The sequence below is a fragment of the Trichechus manatus genome, unplaced genomic scaffold (genome assembly GCF_000243295.1).
Source record: "Trichechus manatus latirostris isolate Lorelei unplaced genomic scaffold, TriManLat1.0 scaffold00144, whole genome shotgun sequence".
Lineage (NCBI taxonomy): Eukaryota > Metazoa > Chordata > Mammalia > Sirenia > Trichechidae > Trichechus > Trichechus manatus.
The window spans coordinates 963626-987936 of NW_004444080.1; the positions used below are offsets into that span (position 1 = coordinate 963626).

The 24311-nt window shown below is 40.0% G+C and overlaps 1 protein-coding gene across 4 annotated transcripts in view; it reads left to right on the forward strand.

The window, feature by feature from the left end:
• Positions 1-6336: 6336 nt before the first annotated feature.
• Positions 6337-24311, forward strand: part of AGL (amylo-alpha-1, 6-glucosidase, 4-alpha-glucanotransferase) — a 93187-nt gene continuing 75212 nt past the window's right edge. Inside the window, exons 1-2 of one of the 4 annotated variants that reach the window (XM_023739982.1) lie at positions 6337-6439; positions 7175-7324. In XM_023739982.1, the coding sequence (XP_023595750.1) occupies positions 7243-7324 (82 nt within the window). In that variant the 5' untranslated portion in view covers positions 6337-6439; positions 7175-7242. The other 3 variants (XM_023739979.1, XM_004385714.3, XM_023739981.1) reach the window with 3 other exon arrangements.

Sequence of the window (24311 nt, forward strand, 5' to 3'; positions counted from 1 at the left end):
GATGCACTTCACAGTAATATTTTCGAAGGAAAATTAAACAAAGAGATAGCACTACAACACTCAAGATACGTGCTATACACAAGACTGGATGCTGCAGCCTACGTGTTGAAGCATACACTGTTATACGGTGTACTTTTTATCTGTAGGTAGGGAAAGTTCACATTAAAATAACGATAGAAAGTACAGTACAATACATGCCTAAGCCAGTAACATAGGCGTTTATTATGACTATTAAGACATATGTTATAGATTATGTATCATACCATTATATGCCTAACCAAAGGTCAGTGGTTTGAACCACCAGGGGCTCCAAGACAGAAAGATGTGGCAGTCGCTTCCGCAGAGATTTATAGCGTTGGAAACCCTGTGGAGGTCGCTATGAGTCTGGATTGACTCAACAGGCAGTAGGTTTTATTATATACCTGGCAGCATAATCACTTTGTATACAAGAGACATGAGATACACGTGTTGCATGTGGGAAGCTGTTGCATTCACTATGTTTGTTATGCCTGCTACGTCCTGTTCTCCAATCGGGATTTTGGAACTCTATTATAACCTTCTGGGATGACAAAGCTATATGCAGTTGGAAGTTATGTGGCGCATGACTATATATTACTTTGCCAACAACCAAAATAAAAATAAGCATCATGAATATTGGGGCAGAGATAGTAGGTGCCTGACAATATCCATTCCCTCTTTTCTTTAGCTGGTCTCATTGCTGCCCAGATAAAGGCTACATTTGTGTGTACCTTGTGACTAAGTTTTGGCTAATGAAATACAAGCAGAAATGTTGTGTGGTATTTCCAGGAATTTTCCTTAATGGGAAAATTCTATTCCTTCTATTCCTTTTCCTCCTTCCTGCTGCCTGAACTTGGATATGGTAGCTGGACCTCTGGCAGCCTTATTGGATCATGAAGATAAGAGTAAGAGGGAGGAAGCAGTGAACAGGAAGGAGCCTAGGTTCCTGATGACTTCATAGAGCTGCCACAACAGCCTTGAACTGCTTGCCTTTTATATGAGAAAGAAATAAACTTCTCTCTTGTTTAAGCCATTCTTTGCTTTGTTTTGTTTTCTTCTGTTATATGCAATGAAGTAATCCTAACAAACATAGAAAATTATCTCTGAGCCCCTCTTCCCTTGTTCTTTCTCCCCATTTAGACTGCCAACCCTAAGCCCTCCTACAAAGAAACTCTGCAGCCCCCCACTGCAAAGGCTGAAAACAGGAAATTAAATTTATTTGCAAGGTAAAATGATTTTGTTTTATATTTCAAAAGATCTATCCTAAGAAAAGAGAAAAGATCACCATTAAGAAACCCTCTTGAGTTTCTTCTTGCCATGATTTTTAAGCATTACAGAGACTGTTTTTAGTTGACTGTTATATCAATGCCTAGGAATTTTTTAATGACTTTTTCTATGCAAGCTCCAAGAGCTCAAATTTTTAAAATAGATACATAACTATTTTTTACCTCAATGTATGTACATATCAATAAATTTTCTAACAAATGTGTATCACACACTGACTAACCCTCTCTTCGTTTTTAGGCTCTGCCCTTGCCTTGTTTCCTATAATTTGGTCTAAAACCCTAAACTCTGGCTATGCTCTCTGAATTAACCCTTATACCATCAATTCACAGAGTAAGAAAAAAAAAAAAAAACCATTGCCATCAAGTCAATTCCAACTCATAGTGACCCTATAGGACAGAGTAGAACTGCACCATAGAGTCTCCAAGGAGCATCGGGTGGATTTGAACTGCAGACCTTTTGGTTAGCAGCCATAGCACTTAACCACTATGCCACTAGTGTTTCCTCACAGAGTAAGAGACCTTCCAATTTTGTCTTTTGTCTCGCCATGCCCTGGGAGTCTCCTGTTCATCTGATTTGTCTGACTGCCATCCTTGACCCAGCAAGTACAACTGGATGTCACCCTTCTTTTTAAAGCTATCATTTATTAAAAGCTCACTGTCTGCTAAGTGCTATAATAGACACTTTCTTTATCTCATCTAATCTTTACACCAACCCTGCAAGGGAGATATTTTTCTTTCAATTTTATGGATGACTCAACTGAGATTCAGAGAAATTAAAACTAATCCAAGGTTTGTTTATCTCCAAAGTCCATTTTCTTTATGCTGTACTGTCTCCTTTTAGAAAATCTCTGATTTTCAGGTCTTCCTACTTCTCTGACTTCAACTTTATTTTCTTTCCTATCTTCCCTATCTTAGGCTGGGTTCTGTAGAGAAGTAAAACAAGTAAAGTGTATAAATATATATAGAGAGAATTATATTAACGAAATGGCTCGTGCAGTTGTAGAGGCTGGAATGTCCCAAGTCCATGGGTCAGGCTAGAGGCTTCTCCCGATTCACGTAGCCACAGGGGGTGACAAACCCAGGATCAGCAAGTCAGACAACAACGCTCTGGCTCACAGGCTGTGAAGACTGATGAGTCCCATGATCAGCAGTCAAGACAGCAGGTAAGCTGCTAGCTCAAGTCCCAAGAACCAGAGGTCAGACAAACAGGAGCCAGCTGCAGGATCCAATGTGAGCAAAAGCCCAAGTGCCTTGTCAGAAATTCCACCTATATTGAATGCAGGCCACACTCCCAAGGAAACTCCCTTTCAACTGACTGGCTACTCAACAGCAGATCCCATCATAGAAGCGATCACATTATATCAAATCTCATCATGGAATTGATCACATCATTATACAACTGCCAAGCTACATCATAACTGCCAAACCACTGAGAATCACAGCCCAGCCAAGCTGACACATAACCTTAACTATCACATTCCTTTTTTCTTCTCACTAGCTATACCTGGATATTTCAAAAAGTGAAGAACAAACTATTCAACTTGGAAGAGATTGTAGAAACACAATTCTAAATTTTACAAAATAAAACCATCAATAATGTTAGTATATGCTACTACAAAACAAAATACACAGAAAATATGGAAGAGTATTAATAACCAAATAAGACATCCCAGTCCATTTCAAAACCTAGAAAAGCACAGGATTCAGACTTAACTAAGAATAATACCTCAACAACTCCTTTCCTTTCTGAAAACACATACACATACACACGCACAAACCCAAACCTACAGAAAGCCCCTCTGACCACAGGCGTCCCCCTCCAGTCTCCCAAATGCATTAACATTAATGTTTTAGAAAACACTAGAGTTACTGCCAAATAGCTAAAATGGTCCATTAAATGTTCCTCGAGGAGGTTCTTATGCTGACATCTACAGCGTGAGATTACTGTGTATATATAGATCACTGTCATGCACAGGACAGGCACGTGACAAATGTTCACTGACATGAACGCTGTACATGGCACCACTGTAGCCCTACACTCCAAATTCATTGGCATTCCAAGAACTTTACAAACAGCACACTGGTGAAAGCTTTTCTTTTAAAATGGACACTGTGTGGCTTGTAAAATTAATCTGAGACGCACATCACATTAAATCATAGTGTTTGCATTACTTAACATTCTTTACTTTCTTTCACAATCTGAAATCTCCAAAATTAACGTCATTTGGATTAACAAATCCTCTTTTAAAATTCAAGCAATTTATTTTTAATATGGATATGACAGCTGGAGCTCTGGCAGCCTTATCGTCCACTGAAAGAATTCATTTGATGATCTGTTTTATTCCTTATATCTAGCTGAAATACCGGGCATTAAAGTGAGAGTTTTGCTGGAGAAAGGGCAGCAGGAAGGGCTAGTTTTGGAGCCCTCAAAAACAGTGATCGATATGAGGGCAGTGTTATGAGATGGTTACAGGAGGAACTGAAATTACAACGGGTTACTGAAAGGATGGCCTGAAGACAAACATAAATGAGAACTGTGTTTCACAATGTGCTCACGGTCCCACTCTGCTAACATTGTGACTTACACAAGCACTTAGCATGTATCAGACACACTTTTAAGCCCTCGTTTGATTAATAATAGGTACTATTTTTATCCCCATTTTACAGTTGGAGAAATGAAAGCACAGAGAGATTAAGTAACTTCCAAAGGTTCACAGCTAGTTAGTGCCAGAACTGGGATTCAAACTCAGGTACAACCTCACAATCATGAATTACGATTTTACACAGAATGCACTCTACAACGGTGTCTTTCAAAATTGTTTTTAATCATGATTCTCAGGAAGGAATATATGACCTAGTATATCAAAATATACATAACAGAAACAAGTTTCATGAAGAATGCTGTTACTAAGTATAATTTTTAAAAAAATTGTTTGTTGCATCAAATAAATTGATTTTACAATTCCCCAATGGGTTATGAGCCACAATGGGAAAAACACTGCTCTAGAGACCAAGGCTACAAATGCTAGCTTGGATGTTTGACAGTCATCTCTTAACCACCACACAATAGGCGCTATTATATCTTGCTTGGATAACTGAAATAGCTTCCTAACTGGTCTCCTTGCTTCCTTCCTTGCACTCTACATTATCGAGCTATTCCCCATACAGTTTGCAGAGTGATCTTTTAAAAATGTCCATCAGATTATGTCACTCCTCCATTCAGTGTCCTCCCATGGCTCCTTTTCATGCAAAATAAAAGTTCAAGTCCTTGTTATGGCCTACAAAGTCTGGCCACCAGTCCCACTCCATCTATCTTAATCTCTTACCACTGTCTTCTTCACTCAGTTCTATTGGCCTCCTTCAATTTCCCACGTTTGCTCATGCCTCATGGCCTTTGCTCTGGCTGGACTTCTGCTTGGATATCCTCTTCCCAGGCTATCTTCTTTCTTTCCCTCAGTTTGGGCTCAAAGCTCAATTTACCAGTGAGTCGTTTCCTGACCACTGTATTTAAAATTGTTAACTTCTCTCTCTTGACTTTTTCACACTTCTCAGCTTTTCTTACAATTTTTTATTATCCTATATAATTCATTTATTTTTTTTCTGTCTCCCACCATTAAAAGATAGGAGCTCCATGAGGGAGTGAGTTTGTTTTGTCCACTGCTGCATTCCCATCACCTTTATGTTTAGCAAACAGTAGGTGCTTAATAAACAACGGTTGAATAAACAAAAGAGCTGTGGGTTCCCAAACTCAGTTTTGGGCTATTTGTAACCAGCCATTCTCAGAAATCTCCTAAAACAAAAACAAATATTCCAGTACCTTTTTGTTTTTAACCTATTATCCTTGATGTTAGCTGCCCTCAAGTCAACCCCCAACACGAGGACTCCATGCACAACCGAGGCTGCCTGGTCCTACCCCATCCCAGTTACAGATCAAGTCATTGTGATCCACAGAATTTTCATTGGCTGAATTTCAGAAGTAGCTCACCAGTCCTTTCTTCCTAGTCTTAGTCTGGAAGCACTGCTGAAACCTGTTCAGCATCATAGCGACACGTAAGTCTCCACTGACAGAAAGGTGGTGACTGCACATGAGGTGCACTGGCTGGAACCTAACCCAGAATAGAACTGGGTCTCCCAGGCGAGAATTTATAGAATTTATCAAATGCCTCATTATCCTCTTGGACCTGCAGTAATTCCACAATAAAGAAAACCAGATTCTTCTCCACCTTCCTAGCTTAACCCAAACCGTTTGCCCAAACTTCATGACAAACAGCTGCCCTTGAAAAGCCCTGAAAGATGAGTTTTCCTTTTCCCTCAGGCATAAAGTCAGCTTTGGCATCTGCACCTACTCCTGGATTTCTGGCCTAATATATGAGCTGCTATAGCCAACATAGATCCTTAATCTCCGGCAATCTTCAGGTCTATCCAGTGTACATTTGGTACAACCTGACGTTGTAAAAACTAGTGGTATCTGCACTCTCAATTGTCTGTAGACTGTTCACACTCCACCCACCTAGTCCTTCCGTGTCTGCATTTAGGAAGATGTGGTGTGTCTGTGCGAGAACTAGAAATGATGGGCACGTGATGGAAGGCATGTCAAAGACTGTGGCCAGACCCCTTATTTTAGGAAGGGGCAACAAGGCTCTGATACCTTGAGTTGGGCAAGTCAAAAAACAAAAACACATGCTGGTAGAAAAAGAACCGAAAGCCAAGTTGCGCGACTCCCACTACTCAGCCCTGCCCACAAAACCACCCTGCTCAGTGCAGGTCAACATAGCTCGAAGCCCTTCCACCACATGATTTTAAAGTTCGACCGGGAGTACGGAGGCTGGTAAAAGAGGGGCGCGCCCTGGCCACCATGACTTTTTCGTGGCGGACAGAAGAGAATAGAGAGCCCCCTTGGCCTCAGGAATCTCCCAGACACTCGCCGCCGCCAACAGAGACTCAGCAACGACTCCACTCTCGCGAGACTAGAGATCGGTGAGAACAAGTCCGAAGCTCCCGGAAGTGGGCGAGGGGACGTGACAGTACCCACCCCGTGCGTGTGCTTGCGCGGCTCCGTGGGGTCGAGGGGTTACTCCGGGACTCGCGCGAGGCGGAGCCGCGGAGAAGCGCCCCGCCACTCACACGCCTCGCAGGTTCTCCGCTCCTCCCAGGCCCGGCCCTCACGGCCCCTCCCTTTGCCCTTCAAGGCGCTCGCTCTTCCCAGGCGAGGGCCGCTGTCCACCGCTGGACAGTCGGTATTTCCCCTTTTGCTTTCCTTCTCCTCCGCTCCTTTGCCTCTAGCACTAGTGTCGCAGGCCCAGCAGTGTCCCAGAAGCCGCACGTATAACTTGCTCGGTGTAAGTGCTAGGAATGCTGCTGGCCTCTCAGGGAAATGCGTTCTTTCTATCTATAGCTCTCTCTGTACATCATATGTCTGCGGCAGCTATTCCAGGGGCAACAACTGTTTCCCTATGTTCTCATCTCCCCATTGGTGGCTTCCAACCCGAATTTGGGAATGGGGAGATCTCCCACCTGTTATCTTTGGGCCGGCTAATCTCTTGTAAGCAAGCGTGCCATTTGGAGTCTTCAGAGCTCTTTGGCTTGGGGTTGGGAATATTTCCCCCAACTCCAGGCTTTTTCCTAAACGTGTTTTCTGAGAATGCTTTAGTGTTTTCTTATGGTCAGAATCTGTAATTCAGTATTTTTGCTTCGGTCTTAACTCATTGTGCTGGAAGGGAGGAAACCGACTATCAATTTTGCCTTTATAAGATTTCATTCTTTCTCATTGCTTTTCTCAAATAACCTAGAACATGTAAGTGTAGCTGTCAGCACTGGAGGGTTTAAGGTAACAGTTATTTTCTTTATCTTAATTCTTTTCTGTTTCACAGGGATAGCTCATTTGATTTCGGAGTTCTTTTAATTCTTCTGAAAGGTTTCAACTCTTCTAACAGCCAAAATGGAACACAGTAAACAGATTCGAATTTTATTTCTAAACGAAATGGAAAAGCTGGAAAAGACCCTCTTCAGACTTGAACAAGGTCAGTAGCAAGTTATTAATTAGCTTGCTTGTGTCTTTTACATTTTTAATTCATTGGCTGTTACAGTAAATTAAAAAAAAATAAACTTTAAGATATATGTAATATAGTTTCCAAGGACTTCTCTAAAACTTGATCTGTGCAAAGACTTGCAGTATTCTGAACATATTACTAATGAATATTGATTTTGGAAATATTTCGTATCTGTCATTTTAGAACAAGGATAAAATTTAATAGTTTTATTTGCATGCTAAGTGTCTTGCTTAAGACAGAAGTTACATATATGATCAGAAAATTGACTATACTGTTTTAATAGCATTTATTAGTATTGAAACTTGATAAATTACTACATTTTCTTTTGGGTATAGCTAGTTTTGCCATTTTATTTTGCTCATACTTTTACTTTACTAAGCCTTTGAGTTAGTAAAATTGATCACATAAAAAAGTAAACTATTTTTATGCTTATTCAAAGCTCTTGAATATGAAGAAGGTAGAAGCTGAAAATATTGTTTTTTGCCCAATTAAGTGGAATAACTGATCAGGTTATGTTGAAATATATTTGAACTGTGATTTCAAAAATCAGATTACATTTCTATAAGAATAATTATATAACTGCTTTTTCTTAGACTTTATAAAGTTATTACTCAAGATTAAAAAACCCCACTTTGTGTTAATATAACTTTCGAAATACATGATTAATGTATGAAAAATAAAAAATCCAATCATTTGTATTAGTGTACCAAATGGCCATTGATAGTCCTAAATATTTTTGAGGAATTTTTTTTCTTTCCCCAATATTTCATGAGTTAAATTTTGGGGAAAAAAATGCCAACCATCAAATGTGTTACCTCCGTGACAAATCCCCATCTTCTTCCAACTTTGTTTGGCATTTAAGATCACTAAGTACTTACTCCATTTTTGGCTTCCCTGACTCTACACTTTTCTAGTTTTGAACACTCCTGTAAACTTGATGTCTCTAGCTGGGCTCTCTTCTCTCCACATTTTAATTAATTGTGGGTATCCCCTAGGAATCCTTATTTTTTCTGATCTCTTGCCCTCAAATAGTTATACAGCCTCCTGGCCTCAGCTGTTGCCTCTATGCTAATGACTCCTTTTGAGAGAAGGGCCTGGAGGTGTGCTTTCTTCTTGGAAGCCTATAAGGATAATGGCAAGAGCAGCGAACCAGAATTCTGAAGACATGAACTCCAATTCTGGTTCTGCTCCTAACCAACTATTTGACTTTGGGAAAGTCACATTAATTCTAAGCATTAATTTTCTTATTTGTTAAACGAGGATAGTAATTTCTCTTCTTCTACCTTCCTTGTTGTCGAGGATCAAAATTTATAATTTATAATATATGGCTTTATAGTGATAAAAGGAGCCCTGGTGGCACAGTGGTTAAGCACTCAGCTGCTAACCAAAAGGTTAGCAAGTCGAATCTACCAGCCACTCCATAGGAGAAAGATGTGGCAGCCTGCTTCTGTAAAGATACCGCCTGGAGACCCTATGGGGCAGTTCTACTCTGCCCTATAGGGTCATTGTGAGTCAGAGTCGATTAGACAGCAATGGGTTTGGTTATGGGGGGTTATAGTGATAAAGCCCTAAATAGATCACTCTGTATGTCTAATCCAGCGTGGATTCTGGGCTTCGTCTCAATATTATGCATTAAGATATCGTATAAGGTATCTACACTTGGATGTGCTTAAATCTAACATGTCCAAAACCAAACTTGGTGATTCCTCTCATCTCTTTCATATTCCCAAACCTCCTTTGTACCCAGGTTTCCTTGTTTATTTTAGTGATGTGTTCGTTTTCCTGGATTCCAAGCCTAGAAACCTTGTATTTTTCTTTGATGATTTCTTCTCTTTAACTTCAATCTCTCTTTTCCAAATATCTCTGCTTACCTGTCTCTCTCTTCCATAGCATCTTCCTTACTCAAGCCATAATAATTTTCTTACATAACCCTTTCTCCTTTTATTAAACTTATGTATGCAAAGCAAGATCTAAATACTTCTGCCTGACTTCCAAGACATTCTATAATGACTCCACCTTCTCTAGGCAAGATTGTATCTCACTGTTCCCCATCATTAGAGTCCTGCATCCTTACAGTCCCCAATTCACTTCCTTCTCATTCCCTCCACAGTGGCTTTTCCCATGCCCATCCTGACACCCTATTACTCCCTGCCAGATTTCTATATGTTCCATATATCTATTAAATCCCTTTTACTATCATTCCGTGTGTTGCCAGGTTTCAGTTAAAATTCGATCTCTTTAATGAAGCCTTTCCTTAATTGTTCACTGCTACCTCCTTTGTTTGATATTGAATCACACAATGAGCAGAGAACAGTTAAGGAATGAAAAATGCAGCAGTGTCTAAAGGCCTATAACTCTTATAGTGACAAACAAGAGTTTAAGATCTTTGAGGATAGGGACAGTCTTACAAACCTAGTGCAGTGTACAGCGGTTAATAAATACTTGCTGATTGATTACTAAAACTAGCAAAAATTATAAATTTAGCTAAGCTATTTGAAGAGGGACCTATGAAGGGTTTTTGAAAGAAGCGTGATCTGGTTGATTCTGTAACACTAGTTAAAATCAGTAAATTCATCCAAATGATATAAATGGGAATATGTCAAACTTTTTTGTGCAGTAATGATATGATCATATCATTAGTAGAATATAATTTGTAGTGTGAAAGATGAAGAGAAGGGACCTTGGAGACAGAAAAGACTTTTTAAAAAACAAGTCGCGTTAAAGATAAGAGTTTAACTACATCAGAGTTAAAAAGAGGGGACAGCATGTGGGACATTTCATAATTCATAGGACTCGGTAACCCATTTGATGTAATTGGTTACCAAGCCATTCTTCCTTCTTCTTTCCTTTTCTCTTTAAGAAAGGATTCCTCCTCATTTTCAAGACTAATATCTCTTTGTTGTTGTTAGTTGGCTGTCAGGTCAGTTCTGACTCACGGCAACCCTACATGAGCAGAGCAGAGTATCTGAATAGGGTTGGGAGCAGACTGCCAGCTTGTTCTTCCAAGGCGCCACTGGATAGGTTCAAGCTGCCAACCTTTTGGCTAGTCATCAGTCACTTAACTGTTTGTGCAGCCTGTGGACTCCAACATCTCTGTAAATTCTTGTAGTTTAACATGTATGAAAATGAAATAATTACCTCTTCTAACCAAACCCATAGACTTTATTCCTGGCAGAATAATGAACAAAATGAATATTCCCCAAGCCTGAAATTCTTCCTTCTATCTTTTATACAGATTGGTATAATTTATAATTTTTACTATTTTTTTTAAAGAAAATCTTTACATGTAAAAGTTCCTTGCTTAGCAGCTTGAGTTTATGTAAATTGAGTGGAGAAAAATTTAGTTGATAGTAATAGTTTAGTCACATCTTGCTAGTTGTCTACAAGAGGGATGTGGCTAATCTGAGAAAAGTATTCTTTGTGTTAAGTATGAGGAGAAAGATAGCCACACCATGTACTATTACATATGACCTAAGCTAGTTTTAGCAAATTGAGAAAATAATCATGAAATCTGACATACTCTTAAGTATTCTAATGTTTTATTTACTGTACATAAAAATTATAGCTTCAGTGATCTGGATTAGCAGACTACAGGGTGACTGTGTACTCCTGGGAGCATGCACTGAGCTATATAGTAGGTGTAAAAAGAAAATACAGGATTTTTTCTTTCTTTCTGTGTATAGGTCCATTGCCTTTGAGTCAATTCCAGCTCATAGCAACCCTATAGGACAGAGTAGAACTGCCCCATTAGATTTCCAAGGAGTGTCGCTGTGAGTTGGAATCTACTTGACAGCAATGGGTTATCTATATATAGGAGCCCTGGTGGCGTGGTAGTTAAGATCTTGGCTGCTAACTAAAAGTCAGCAGTTCAAATCCACCAGCCACTCCTTGGAAACCCTATGGCAGTTCTACTTTGTCCTGTAGGGTAGCTAGGAGTTGGAATTGACTCAATGGCAACGGGTATCTATATATAGATTTTAGTTATAAAAAAGTAATTAAATTTTGCTAATACATTAATTGACACTGATGCCCTCAGTTGTATGTTAGATGAGTTCTGAACAACAACAACAAAAGGGTACTCTGGAGGAATAGTGGTGTTGTAAATCCAGTAGGGGTCAAGAGTCACACCTTCATTTGTTGGTTTTCAGTGTATTGCCATGAATTGCTGTTTTACCTAAGCCAGGTTGCGACCCTATAGGATGGAGTAGAACTGCCCCATACGGTTTTCAAGGAGTGGCTGCTGGATTTGAACTGCTGACTTTTTGGTTAGCAGCCGAGCTCTTCACCGCTGCGCCACCAGGGCTCCAGATACACAGGTTATATGCTCTTAAATAGTAGAACATTTACAGTACTTGTAACAAGAGGTCGAGTAGCCATGAACATCTCTTTCATCTCACAGAGGTTGTCAAACTTAAAGATGAATTATGAAAGTGTTTGAATTTTGCTGAAATTTGAATGGCAAATAGCTTAGAAAATATTTTCAAAAAAGATAAACACACTTAATTTGACTCTTTGAGGTAAATCAAGTGAGAGGTTAACTGCTTTTTGAAAGAAATAGATGCTGTAGAGCAGAGGTCAGCACATTTGTTTTTCTATAAAGGGTCAGATGACAAATATTTTCAGCTTTGCAGGCCATAGAGCTATGTAACTCTGCCATTATGGCATGAAAACAGCTACAGAATACACAGATTAATGGGTGTGGCTGAGTTCCAATAAAATTTTATTTACAAAAACAGATAGCAGGCTGGGAATAGTTTGCCAACCCCTGAATAGTGATAACATTTTGAATATGGATTTTTAGAAATGTTTCCATCATGATATGATTTTTACCATATAAGTTGATATCTACCCACTTTAAAATGTTAGTGACAAAATTTTCTATACTGTTTAAAATCTATGAAATAAAGGATTTAGTTGGTTTTCAAATCATTGTTTAATGTATAAATATGGAACATCTGCTTAGTTTGTAACAGTTGACGGATATCAAGAAAAATATAAATTTACTAGCCACATTTCAACAAAAATCTTTACATATTTTGGAAATGCATGCAGATTTTTTTTTTCTCTGAAGGGAGACCACTGGTCTAGAAATTGTTTTAGAAATTTTAGATGAGTTTTAACCTTGGTACTGCAATTTCTCTGGGCCCTTGTGTAAATACAAAAAACAGTATTTGTATAAACTTAATTGGGGAAAGATTGTTTAACTATTCTCAAGTAGTTAATCTCTGATATTTTGTTGAATATGACACCATTTTTCTTGATAAATTTAATCATTTTTATAAAGATGTAGATATTTGTGATTCTCATAGTCACCATGTATTTTCCTTCGTGTTTTAATTATTTTGGGCAGTTATTTTTCATTTTATCCCATTATAAGTGTATCTCCAATGTAAAAATGATGTCTCCGCAATTATAAAATTATAGAAATGTATGAAAATTATTTTTTAGGTGCTTGCTACCACCTTTCTTTTCAGCCATGCCTTTTTCCAGAAAGGATTTCAAAGTATCTAAAAAGTTGCATAAAAAATTACAAGGCAGTTAAAAAAAACTCGAGACATTGCCCTAAGATAACCTTCTGACTTGAAACTGAAGACACCCTTGGAAGTCACCTTTCAGCCAAATAATGTTGTTAGGTGCTGACAAGTCAGCTGCAACTCATAGAGACCCAGTGTACAACAGAATGAAACGCTGTCCTCAAACAGTCGTTGCTATGTTTGAGCCCATTGTTGCAGCCACTTGTCAGTCTGTCTTGTTGAGGGTCTTCCTCTTTTTCACTGTCCTACTTTGCCAAGCGTGATGTCTTTCTCCAGGGACTGATCCCTCCTGATAGCATGTCCAAAGTAAACGCGATGAAATCTCACCATCCTCTCTTCTAAAGAGCATTCTGGCTGTACTTCTTCCGAAACAGATTTGTTCCTTCTTCTGGAAGTCCATGGTATATTCAATATTCTTCACCAACACCACCATTCAAATGCATCAGTTCTTTGGTCTTCCTAATTCATTGTTCAGGTTTTGCATGCATATGAGGTGATTGAAAATACCATGGCTTGGGTCAGGCACACCTTAGTCCTCAGAGTGACATCTTTGCTTTTTAACACTTTAAAGAGGTCTTTTGCAGCAGATTTGCCCAATGCAGTCTGTCCTTTGATTTCTTGACTGCTGCTTGATTGTGTTGATTGGGTGTTGATTGTGGATCCAAGTAAAATGAAATCCTTAACAACTTCAATCATTTCTCCGTTTATCATGATGTTGTTTATTGATCCAGTTGTGAGGATTTTTGTTTTCTTTGAGGTATTTTTTGGTTTTTTTGAAGTGTAATCCATACTGAAGGCTATGGTCTTTGATCTTCATCACTAAGTGCTTCACGTCCTCTTCACTTTCAGCAAGCAAGTTTGTGTCATCTGCATATCGCAGGTTGTTAATGAGTCTTCCTCCAATCCTGCTGCTGTGTTCTTCATATAGTCCAACTTCTCAGATTATTTTCTCAGCATACAAATTTAATAAATATGGTGAAAAGATACAATCCTGACACACACCTCTTCTGATTTTAAACCACTCTGTATCCCTTTGTTCTGTTCAAATGATTGCTTCTTGGTCTATGTACGTGTTCCACATGAGCGCAATTAAGTGTTCTGGAATTCCCATTCTTTGAAATGTTATCTATAGTTTGTTATGATCCACACAGTTGAATGCCTTTGTGTAGTCAATAAAACACAGGTAAACATCTTTCTGGTATTCTCTGCTTTCAACCAAAATCTGTCTGACATCGGTGGTATCCCTCATTCTACATCCTCTTCTGAATCAGGCTTGCATTTCTGGCAGATCTTTGTCGATGTATTGCTGCAACCATTTTGAGTTATCTTCAGCACAGTTTTACTTGCACGTGATATTAATGATGTTGTTTAATAATTTCCACATTTGGTGGGATCACCTTTCTTTGGAATGTGCACAAATATGAATCCCTTCCAGTCAGTTGGCCAGGTAGCTGTCTTCCAGATTTCTAGTCATAGACAAATAAACACAGTGTTGCAGCCGTTGGTTGAAACATCTCTATTGGTATTCCATCAATTCCTGGAGCCTTATTTGTCACAATGCCTTCAGTGCAGTTTGGACTACTTCCTTCGGTACAGTTGGTTCTTGATCATATGGTGCCTCCTGAAATGGTTGAACGTCAACCAGTTCTTTTTGGTACAGTGACTGTATGTATTCCTTCCATCTTCTTTTGATGCTTCCTGTGTCATCGAATATTTTTCCCATAGAATCCTTCAGTATTGCAACTGCAGGCTTGAATTTTTTTCTTCAGTTCTTTCAGCTTGAGAATTGCCAAGCGTATTCTTTGGTTTTCTAATGCGAGGTCTTTGCACATGTTATTATAATTCTTTACGTTATCTTCTCAAGCTCCCCTTTGAAATCTTCTGTCCAGCTCTTTTACTGATAATTTTTTTTCCTTTGTTCGCTTTAGCAGCTCTCTGTTCTAGAGCAAGTTTCAGAGTCTCCTGTGACATCCATTTTGATCTTTTCTTTCTTGCCTCTCTTTTTAATGACCTTTTGCGTTCTTCATGTATGATGCCCTTGATGTCATCCCACAACTCATCTGATCTCTGGTCATTAGTGTTCAGTATGTCAAGTCTGTTCTTGAGATGGTCTCTAAATTTAGGTGGGAGATACTGAAGGTCGTACTTTGGCTCTCGCGGACTTTTTAAAATTTTCTTGAGCTTCAACTTGAATTGGCATATGAGCAATTGATGGTCTGTTCCACAGTCGACCCCTAGCCTTGTTCTAACTGATAATATTGAGTTTCTCCATTGTCTCTTTCCACAGATGTGGTCGATTTGATTCCTGTGTATTCATCTGGCGAGGTCCATGTGTATAGTCGCTGTTTATGTTGTTGAAAATAGGTGTTTGCAATGAAAAAGTTGTTGGTCTTACAAAATTCTATCATGCAGTCTCCAACATCATTTCTGTCACCAAGGCCATGTTTTCCAACTATCAGTCCTTCTTCTTTGTTTCCAATTTTTGCATTCCAATCACCAGTAATTATCAATGCATCTTAATTGCATGTTTGATCCATTTCAGACTACAGAAGTTGGTAAAAATCTTTAATTTCTTCATGTTTGGTTTTAGTGGTTGGTGCGTAAATTTGAATAATAGTTGTATTAACTGGTCTTCTGTTAGGCATATGGATGTTATCCTATCACTAACAGTGTTGTATTTCTGGATAGATCTTGAAATGATCTTTTTGACGATGAATGCGATGCTATTCCTCTGCAATTTGTCATTCCTGGCATAATATACCGTATTATTATCTGATTCAAAATGGCCAATACCTATCCACCATGAGTGACCCTGCTGGTATTTAAAATACCGGTGGCATAGCTTCCAGTATCACAGCAACACGCAAGCCACCACAGTATGACAAACTGACAGATGAGTGGTGGAGCCAAATAATAGACGGGGGTGTAAAATAAACAGTAACACCCATGAAGAATGTGCTCCTTAGAACATTCAACTGTACAAGACCAAAGGGCAACATATGCCCAAAACCAAAGATAAGAAGGCAGGGAAGGACAGAGAAACTGGACTAATGGAAACGGGAAACCCAGGAAGGAAATGGGGAGAGTTCTGACACATTGCAGGGATTGTAACCAATGTCATGGAACAAATTTTTTTAAGAATCATTGATTGGAAAACTAATTTCGCCTAAAGCACAATAAAATGTTCAAAACAAAAATTAAAAAGCAGAATAAGTTACAGGTGGCCATGTTATTAAATATCTTTTGATAATATGATTTATAATGCCTTTATAATATTGCCGTTTGCAGATGTGGCGAAATTTAATCATTCCCGATCATTAGATATTTAGGTTCATGTCAGTTTATTATGATAAATGAGATTGTGGTACACATCCTTATAAATAATCTATGTTTATATCTCTGTTTTCTTTGAAAAGATATCTCTGAAATTACTTGATTGAAAAGATAAACTTTATTAACACTCAATATATTAATGCGAAATTGTTTTATGGAAAAGTTTATTACATGTAGATACTTGGAAAATAAATTATTAGATTCACTGTACAGTGTCAGAAGTAAAAGTTAGTAGAAGTTCCCTAGTAACTCTATTTGAATAATCTTTTTCTTGCCCGCTAAAACCATTTACTATGTCTTTTTATGGAATTGACCCCTTTATCATTATGTAATGCCTTTCTTGATCCCTGATAATTTACCTTGCTCTGAAATCTGCTTTGTCTGAAATTAATATGGCTACTCCAACTTTCTTTTGGTTGATGTTAGCATGGTATACTATTCACCATCTGTTTGCTTTTAATCTGTGTCTTTATATTTAAAATGAGTTTCTTGTAGATGACATTTGGTTGGATCTTATTTTTCAGTCTATTGTGATAGTCTCTGTGTTTTAATTGGTATACTTAGACCATTCACGTTTAAAGTGAGTATTGATATACATGAATTGATATCTACCATGTTTTTAACTGTTTTCTATTTGTTGCCCCTGATCTTTATTTCTTTTTTTTTGTTTTCTACCTTCCCCCCACCTCCGTCTCTGGGTTTAATTGGGCATTTTGTATGATTCCATTTTCTTTTTTCCCTTAGCACATTTGATATACTTCTTTTAAAAGAATTTTAGTGATCATTCTAAAGTTTGCTATATATATTTACAACTGATCTAAATTCACTTTGAAATAACACTATACTACTTCATGAGTAGTACAAGTACCTTGTAACACAGTATCCTGAATTCCTGCTTCCTGTCCCTTATAACATTGCTGTCATACACTTCACATACCCATACACTATAATCATCTGGTATATTGTTGATATTTATTATTATTTTAAACAGACTGTTAGCTGGTAGATCAGTTAAGAATAAGAAAAATAAAAGATTATTTTACTTTCATTTATTCCTTCTCAAATGCTCTTCCTTTCTTTATGTAGACCTGAGCTTCTGGTTGTTGTTTTTCTTCTCATAAAAGAGCTTCTTTTAACATTTCTTGCAAGGCAGGTCTACTGGCAACAAATTCTCTCACTTTTTGTTTGAGAAATTATTTTTACTTCACTTTTGAAGGATAATTTCACTGGGATCAGAATTCTAGATTGGTGTTTTTTTCTTTCAACACTTTAAATATTTCACTCTACTCCCTTCTTGTCTGCATGGTTTCTGAAGAAAATTACAACATATAATTCTTAATCCTGTTCCTTTTTAGATAAGGGTTATTTTTTTTTTTTTCTCTTCTGGCTTTTTCAAGAATTTTCTTGCTGTCTTTGACTTTCTGCAGTTTGAACATGATATGCCCACATGTAGGTTTTTTTATATTTATTCTACTTGGTATTCTCTGAGCTACCTGAATCTGTGGATTAGTGTCTGTCAGCAATTTTGGAAAATTCTCAGCCATTGTTACTTCAAATATTTATTTTGTTCCTTTCTTATTTCTCCTTCCTTGTATTCCCATTATGTGTATGTCATACCTTTTGTAATTGTCCCAGAGTTCTTGGATATTCTGTTCTGGATTTTGTTTGTTTCAGTGTTTTTTCTCTTTGCTTTTCAGTTTGGGAAATTTCTGTTGATATGTCTTCAAGCTCATTGATTCTTTCCTTGGCCATGTCTAGTCCACTGATGAGTCCATCAAAGTCATTCTTTATTTCTGTTACAATGTTTTTGATTTATAACATTTCTTTTGATTAAGCCATTTAATATGAATATATATATATATATTATTTACTTACCAGTTGTCTTAGGCTGGGTTCTGTAGAGAAGCAAAACCAGTAAAGCGTATAAATATATATATAGAGAGAGGTTTATATGAAGGAAACAGCTCACGTGTTTGTAGAGGCTAGAACGTCCCAAGTCCACGGATCAGTGTAGAGGCCTCTCCCAAGTCACGCAGCGGAAGAAGCTGCGAGCCCAAGATCAGCAGGCTGGAGAGCAGGGCTCCCACTCACAGGCTGTGAAAGTTGACACATTCCAACATCAGCAGGCAAGACCACAAGGTTTCTCCTGATTCACGTAGCTGCAGGGTCTGGCGAAACCAAGATCAGTAGGTCAGAGAGCAGGGCTCTGCTCACAGGCTGTGAAGATCAACAAATCCCAAGTTCGGCAGATAAGCTGACAGCTCAAGTCCCAAGAACTGGAGATGAGACAACAGGAGGCAGTCCCAGGATCCAGGGGGAGCAAAAAGCCAGAACCTCTGCTTATATTCAGATGCAGGCCACACCCTCAAGGAGACACTCTTTCATCTGATTGGCTACTCGCAGTATATTCAGTCATGGGAGTGATCACATTAAAACACTGAGAATCATGGCCCAGCCAAGTTGACTGACAGTGTTAACCGTCACAGTCTAACCCTTGTCAACCTGGCCAACGTACACATCTCCTTAAACCATACATAAATCTCTGAATAAAGACAATTAGAAAGTCATACTTGAGCCTAACATGATACAACTAACACGCATATAATCAAAAACACACTAGCCCCGTTTACATCTTATATTTTATAAGCGAAGGAAACAAAAATGTTTGATGCATACATACAAGCAGAAATACTCGTAACAGTTACAGTCCCCGTTTCTGCAACTGGTCATATGGCTGTAACTGGTATTTAGAACTACTTTCTTCCACCACACATTCCATATTCCCTTTGCCCTCAGCAAGCACCTCAGCTGGTCATGGTTCTTTGCCTGGTGGGGTGAGCCAAACCTTCATTCCTGAAGGGTCTGAGTCATTAGTAGCCATGTTGGAATTAGGTTGCTGTAGTTTTCCATTGATTTTAATCACAGGGCGTGGTAGTGCTAAGAGACACCCTAAGGAATCTCCTGCATTCCAGGCATACCCTTCTTTACCTCCATTATGTAATATCAATCCAATTTTCCTCTTGGTAATTAGGATCAATCACACCAGCCAGTATGGTAACTCCCTTCTTTGCCTGTTGAGCCAGAGGCATAAGGAGCCCAAAGTGGCCAGGTGGCATTCTTAAATTCCAGTTCAATCGAAACAGTGATGTGTCTCCAGGTGGGAGTATTCCTCCCTTTGGAACTAAGACGTCTAGGCCTGAAGACCATAAAGTCAAGGGGACAGGAAGCAAAAATCTTCTCAGTGGGTCACTAGGGGTAATATCAAGTGGTGTCACTCCCATTTCCACCCCTTGATTCCTGGGCCTATGAATCCTGGCTATGGGAGAAACAGCACCATATATTGGACACTGGTTTAGAGCATATACAGCCTCCTGAGAACATTGCCCCAACCCTGCAAAGTATTGCCACCTAGCTGGCACCATAATTGTGTCTTTAGAAGGAGATTCCATTGTTCTGTCAAGCCAGCTGCTTCAGGATGATGGGGAGCATGGTAAGACCAGTGAATTCCATGAGCATGAGCCCACACTTGATTTGCTGTGAAGTGAGTCCCTTGATCTGAGGCAGTGCTGTGTGGGATAACACGCGGTGTATAAGGCATTCTGTAAGTCCACGGATGGTAGTTTTGGCAGAAGCATTGAGTGCAGGGAAGACAAATACATATCCAGAGTAAGTGTCTATTCCAGTAAGGACAAAACGCTGCCCTTTCCATGATGGAAGTGGTCCAATGTAATCAGCTTGCCACCAGGTTGCTGGCTGATCACCTCGAGGAATGGTGCCATACTGGGGACTTAGTGTTGGTCTCTGCTGCTGCAGATTGGGCACTCAGCAGTGGCTGTAGCCAAGTCAGCCTTGGTGAGTGGAAGTCCATGCTGCTGGGCCCATGCATAACCTCCATCCCTGACACCATGGCCACTTTGTTCATGAGCCCAGTGAGCAATGACATGAGTAGCTGGGGAAAGAGGATGACTGGTTTCCACAGAACACGTCATCCTATCCACTTGATTGTTAAAAATCTTCCTCTGCTGAGGTCACCCTTTGGAGAGCATTCACATGAGACACGAATATCTTCACTTCTTTGGCCCATTCAGAGAGGTCTATCCACATACCTCTTCCCCATAAATCCTTGTCTCCAATTTTCCAATCACGTCCCTTCCAAGTTCCTGTCCATCCAGCCAAACCATTGGCAACAGCCCATGAATCAGTATATAATCACACATCTGGCCATTTCTCCTTCCAAGCAAAGTGAACAACCAGGTGCACTGCTCGAAGTTCTGCCCATTGAGAGGATTCCCCTTCACCACTGTCCTTCAGGGGGGTCCCAGAAAGGGGCTGTAGTGCTGCCGCTGTCCACTTTCTAGTGGTGTCTGCATATCGTGCAGAACCATCTGTAAACCAGGCATTAGTTTTCTCTTCAGTCAACTGATCATAAGGAACTCCCCATGAAGCCATAGGTACAGACTGGGAGATGGAAGGTAATGTGACAGGAGTGGAGAACATGGGCATTTGGGCCACTTCCTCGTGCAACTTGTGCCTTCGGGTCCTACTCAGGCTTGATCTCGAATATACCACTTCCATTTAATGATGGAGTGCTGCTGTGCACATCCAACTTTATGACTCTGTGGGTCAGACAACACCTAGTTCCTGATGGACAGCTCAGGCTGCATGGTGACTTGGTGTCCCCTGGTTAAGCATTCAGTCTCTACTAAGGCCCAGTAATAAGCCAAAAGTTGTTTCTCAAAAGGAGAGTAGTTATCTGCAGAGGATGGCAGAGCTTTGCTTCAAAATTCTAAGGTATTCCACTGTGATTCACCAATAGGGGCCTGCTAGAGACTCCAGAGAGCATCTCTGTCTGCTACGGACACTTCAAGAACCATTGGATCAGCTGGATCATATGGTCCAAGTGGCATAGCAGCTTGCACAGCAGCCTGAACCTGTTGCAGAGCCTTCTCTTGTTCTGGGCCCCACTCAAAACTAGCAGCTTTTCAAGTCACTTGATAAATAGGCTAGAGTAGCACACCCAAATGAGGAATATGTTGCCTCCAAAATCCAAAGACGCCCACTAGGCATTGTGCCTCCTTTATCGTTGTAGTAGCAACAAGATGCAGTAACTTATCCTTCACTTTAGAAGGAATGTCTCGACATGCCACACACCACTGGACCCCTAGAAGTTTCACTGGAGTGGAAGGTGCTTGAATTTTTGTGGGATTAATTTCCCATCCTCTAGTACGCATATGTTTTAACAATAAATCTAGAGTCATTGACTCTTCTTCCTTACTAGGTCCAGTCAGCATAATGTCATCATTGTAATGGACCAGTGTGACATCTTGTGGAAGGGAAAGCGATCAAGGTCCCTGTGGACTAAATTATGACAGGGCTGGAGAGTTGATGTAGCCCTGAGGTAGGCAAGTGAAGGTGGATTGCTGGGCTTGCCAGCTGAAGGCAAACTGCTTCTTATGGTCCTTTGAAACAGGTATGGAGAAAAAGGCATTAGCCAGATCAATAGCTGCATACCAGGTACCAGGAGATGTATTAATTTGCTCAAGCAGTGAAATTGCATTTGGAGCAGCAGCTGCAATGGGAGTCACCACCTAGTTAAGTTTTCGAAAATCTACTGTCATTCGTCAAGATCCATCTGTTTTTTGCACAGGCCAAATAGGCAAGTTGAATGGGGATGTGGTGGGAATCACCACCCCTGCATCCTTCAAGTCTTTGATGGTGGCAGTAATCTCTACAATGCCTCCAGGAATGCAGTGTTGCTTTTGGTTTACTATTTTCCTAGGTAGGGGCAGTTCTACTGGCTTCCACTTGGCTTTTCCTACCATAAAAGCCCTTCCTCCACTTGTCAGGGATCCAATGTGGGGGTTCTGCCAGTTGCTGAGTGTATCTTTTCCAATTATGCATTCTGGAACTGGGGAAGTCACTACAGGATGGGTTCGGGGACCCACTGGACCTACTTTGAGATGGACATGAGTCAAGACTCCGTTAATAACCTGACTTCCATATGAACATACTCTGACTGGTGGGCCACAGTGACGTTTTGGGTCTCCTAGAATTAGTGTCAGTTCAGAGCCAGTATCCAGTAATCCCCCAAAAGTCTGATTATTTCCTTTTCCCCAATGAACAGTCACTCTCATAAAAGGCCATAGAGCCCTTTGGGGAAGACTGGGAGAAAGATTAACAGTAAAAATTTTTGGCAGTGTATTGGAGTCCTTCCTCAAGGGGACTCAGCCTCCCCTTCATTCAAGGGGTTGTGGGTCTTTAAACTCGCTCAAATCTTGGAATTGATTGAGGGACCGTGACTCTATTTTGGTGATTTGAGTTAGACTGCTGTTCAGCTGACCTAGGATTCATCTGTTTGTATAGAGCAAGTAAATATTTAGTAGATTTCCTATCTGTTTCACTCCTAGGGACACCATGACTAAGTAGCCAATGCCATAAGTCCATATGAGTCAGACTATTCTGATCACTGCTTTGACTAAGCTGTCCATTACTGTAACCACGCCCACCTTGTCTTTGTCGATTGAGTGCAGCTACTTGGCTCCTACTACCACGAGGTCCAATCAGCCCCCCTGTAGTTAGGTGTCTTAATTCAGTTAGGGCAGTTCCCAGTGTCAAATCTGACTTGCATAAAATAGCAATCACTGTAGTCTTCAAGAATACTGGAGCTCCCTTCACAAATTTGTTCCTCAAAGTTGTGGTAAAAGGTGTGTCCTCTGGGCACTCCATGTATCGGTCTGTGGCTCAAACTTGATAAATCCACTCTAGCATGCCAATTTCCCTAAGCCTTTGGATACCTTTTTCTACAGTATACCAAGGCAGGTCTGGTACTTCAGCTTGATTTAGTGTAGGCCACCTCATAATCCATGCTTCAGCAACCCAACCAAATAAACTGTTAGATCCTTCCCTAACTTCTGTAGCTGAAACATTGAATGAACAGTCTGTGCTTAGTGGACCCATATCAATAAACTCAGACTGACCCGTCTTTATGTTCCTTGCACCATTAACCCACACCTTAAATAGCCATTCGCACACATATTCCCCAGGTTTCTATTTGTACATGTTGGAAAAGTCAAGTAGTTCTTTTGGAGTGTAGCATACCTCCTCCTGGGTCACACTTTGTACTTCACCTTTTGGGGCTCGCTGGAACTTAAGCCTAGTTATAAGTCTAGAAGCCAGAATCAGTAGTGTGGAATTGTTTTAAGAACATTCAGCATAGTCTTGTAAAGCATCTGCCTCAGGCGACACCCCAGGCAATGACTCAGACAAGGACTCTTTAGAGGCAGCTGGGCTAGAGCTACTCTTCTCAGATGGGAGTGGAGGGGCTAATGGTTTTTCTGAGCAGAGTGATTTAGCAGACCAACATGAAGTAATCTCTTCAGATGGGACTGGTTCTGCTGGCAGGAGTGATTCAACAGAACTTAGGGGCTCAGTGTCCCCATCTTCCTGATTTTCTGCCCATATGTCCCCATCCCAAGTTTCAGTATCCCATTTCTTCTCAATCAATGCTCTCATTTTAACTTCAGACACCTCTCGAGGTTGGCAGTTGAGCTGGCGTTATAATTCAGCCACTCTTACAGTAAGACTCCGGGTTTGGTTTTCAGCAATTTCAACTCTGTTACTACAAGAAATAAGGCTTTCTTCCAGAGCACAAGTGGAAGCCTTGAGGTCATGTATGCAGCGCTTGAGCTTTGACTCTGAAGCCCTGACTGAGCGCATCTCTTTCTTTCACCAGTTTGTCTAGCGAAAATAGGACAAACCAACCAGCTTCCTTATACTTCTCATTCTGAGAAAACTGTAGAAAGATATCACACATATGTTCACCCTGAGCCTCGCCTTTCACCAATACCTGATCTACTGGTGGTGATATTTTGCATATTCATATCACCACCTCACTCCATGGACTAGCAGTGGCCTCTTTACTGCTGAAGCAGAGTCATCAACATCTTTAAGACTAACCAGACTTGAGAACCAGTTTAGAAAACTCATCCTTACAATTTTGTTTCTCTAGAACCACTCTCAGTACCAAATGTCTTAGGCTGGGTTCTCTGAGAAGTAAAACCAGTAAAGCGTGTAAATATATACAGAGAGAG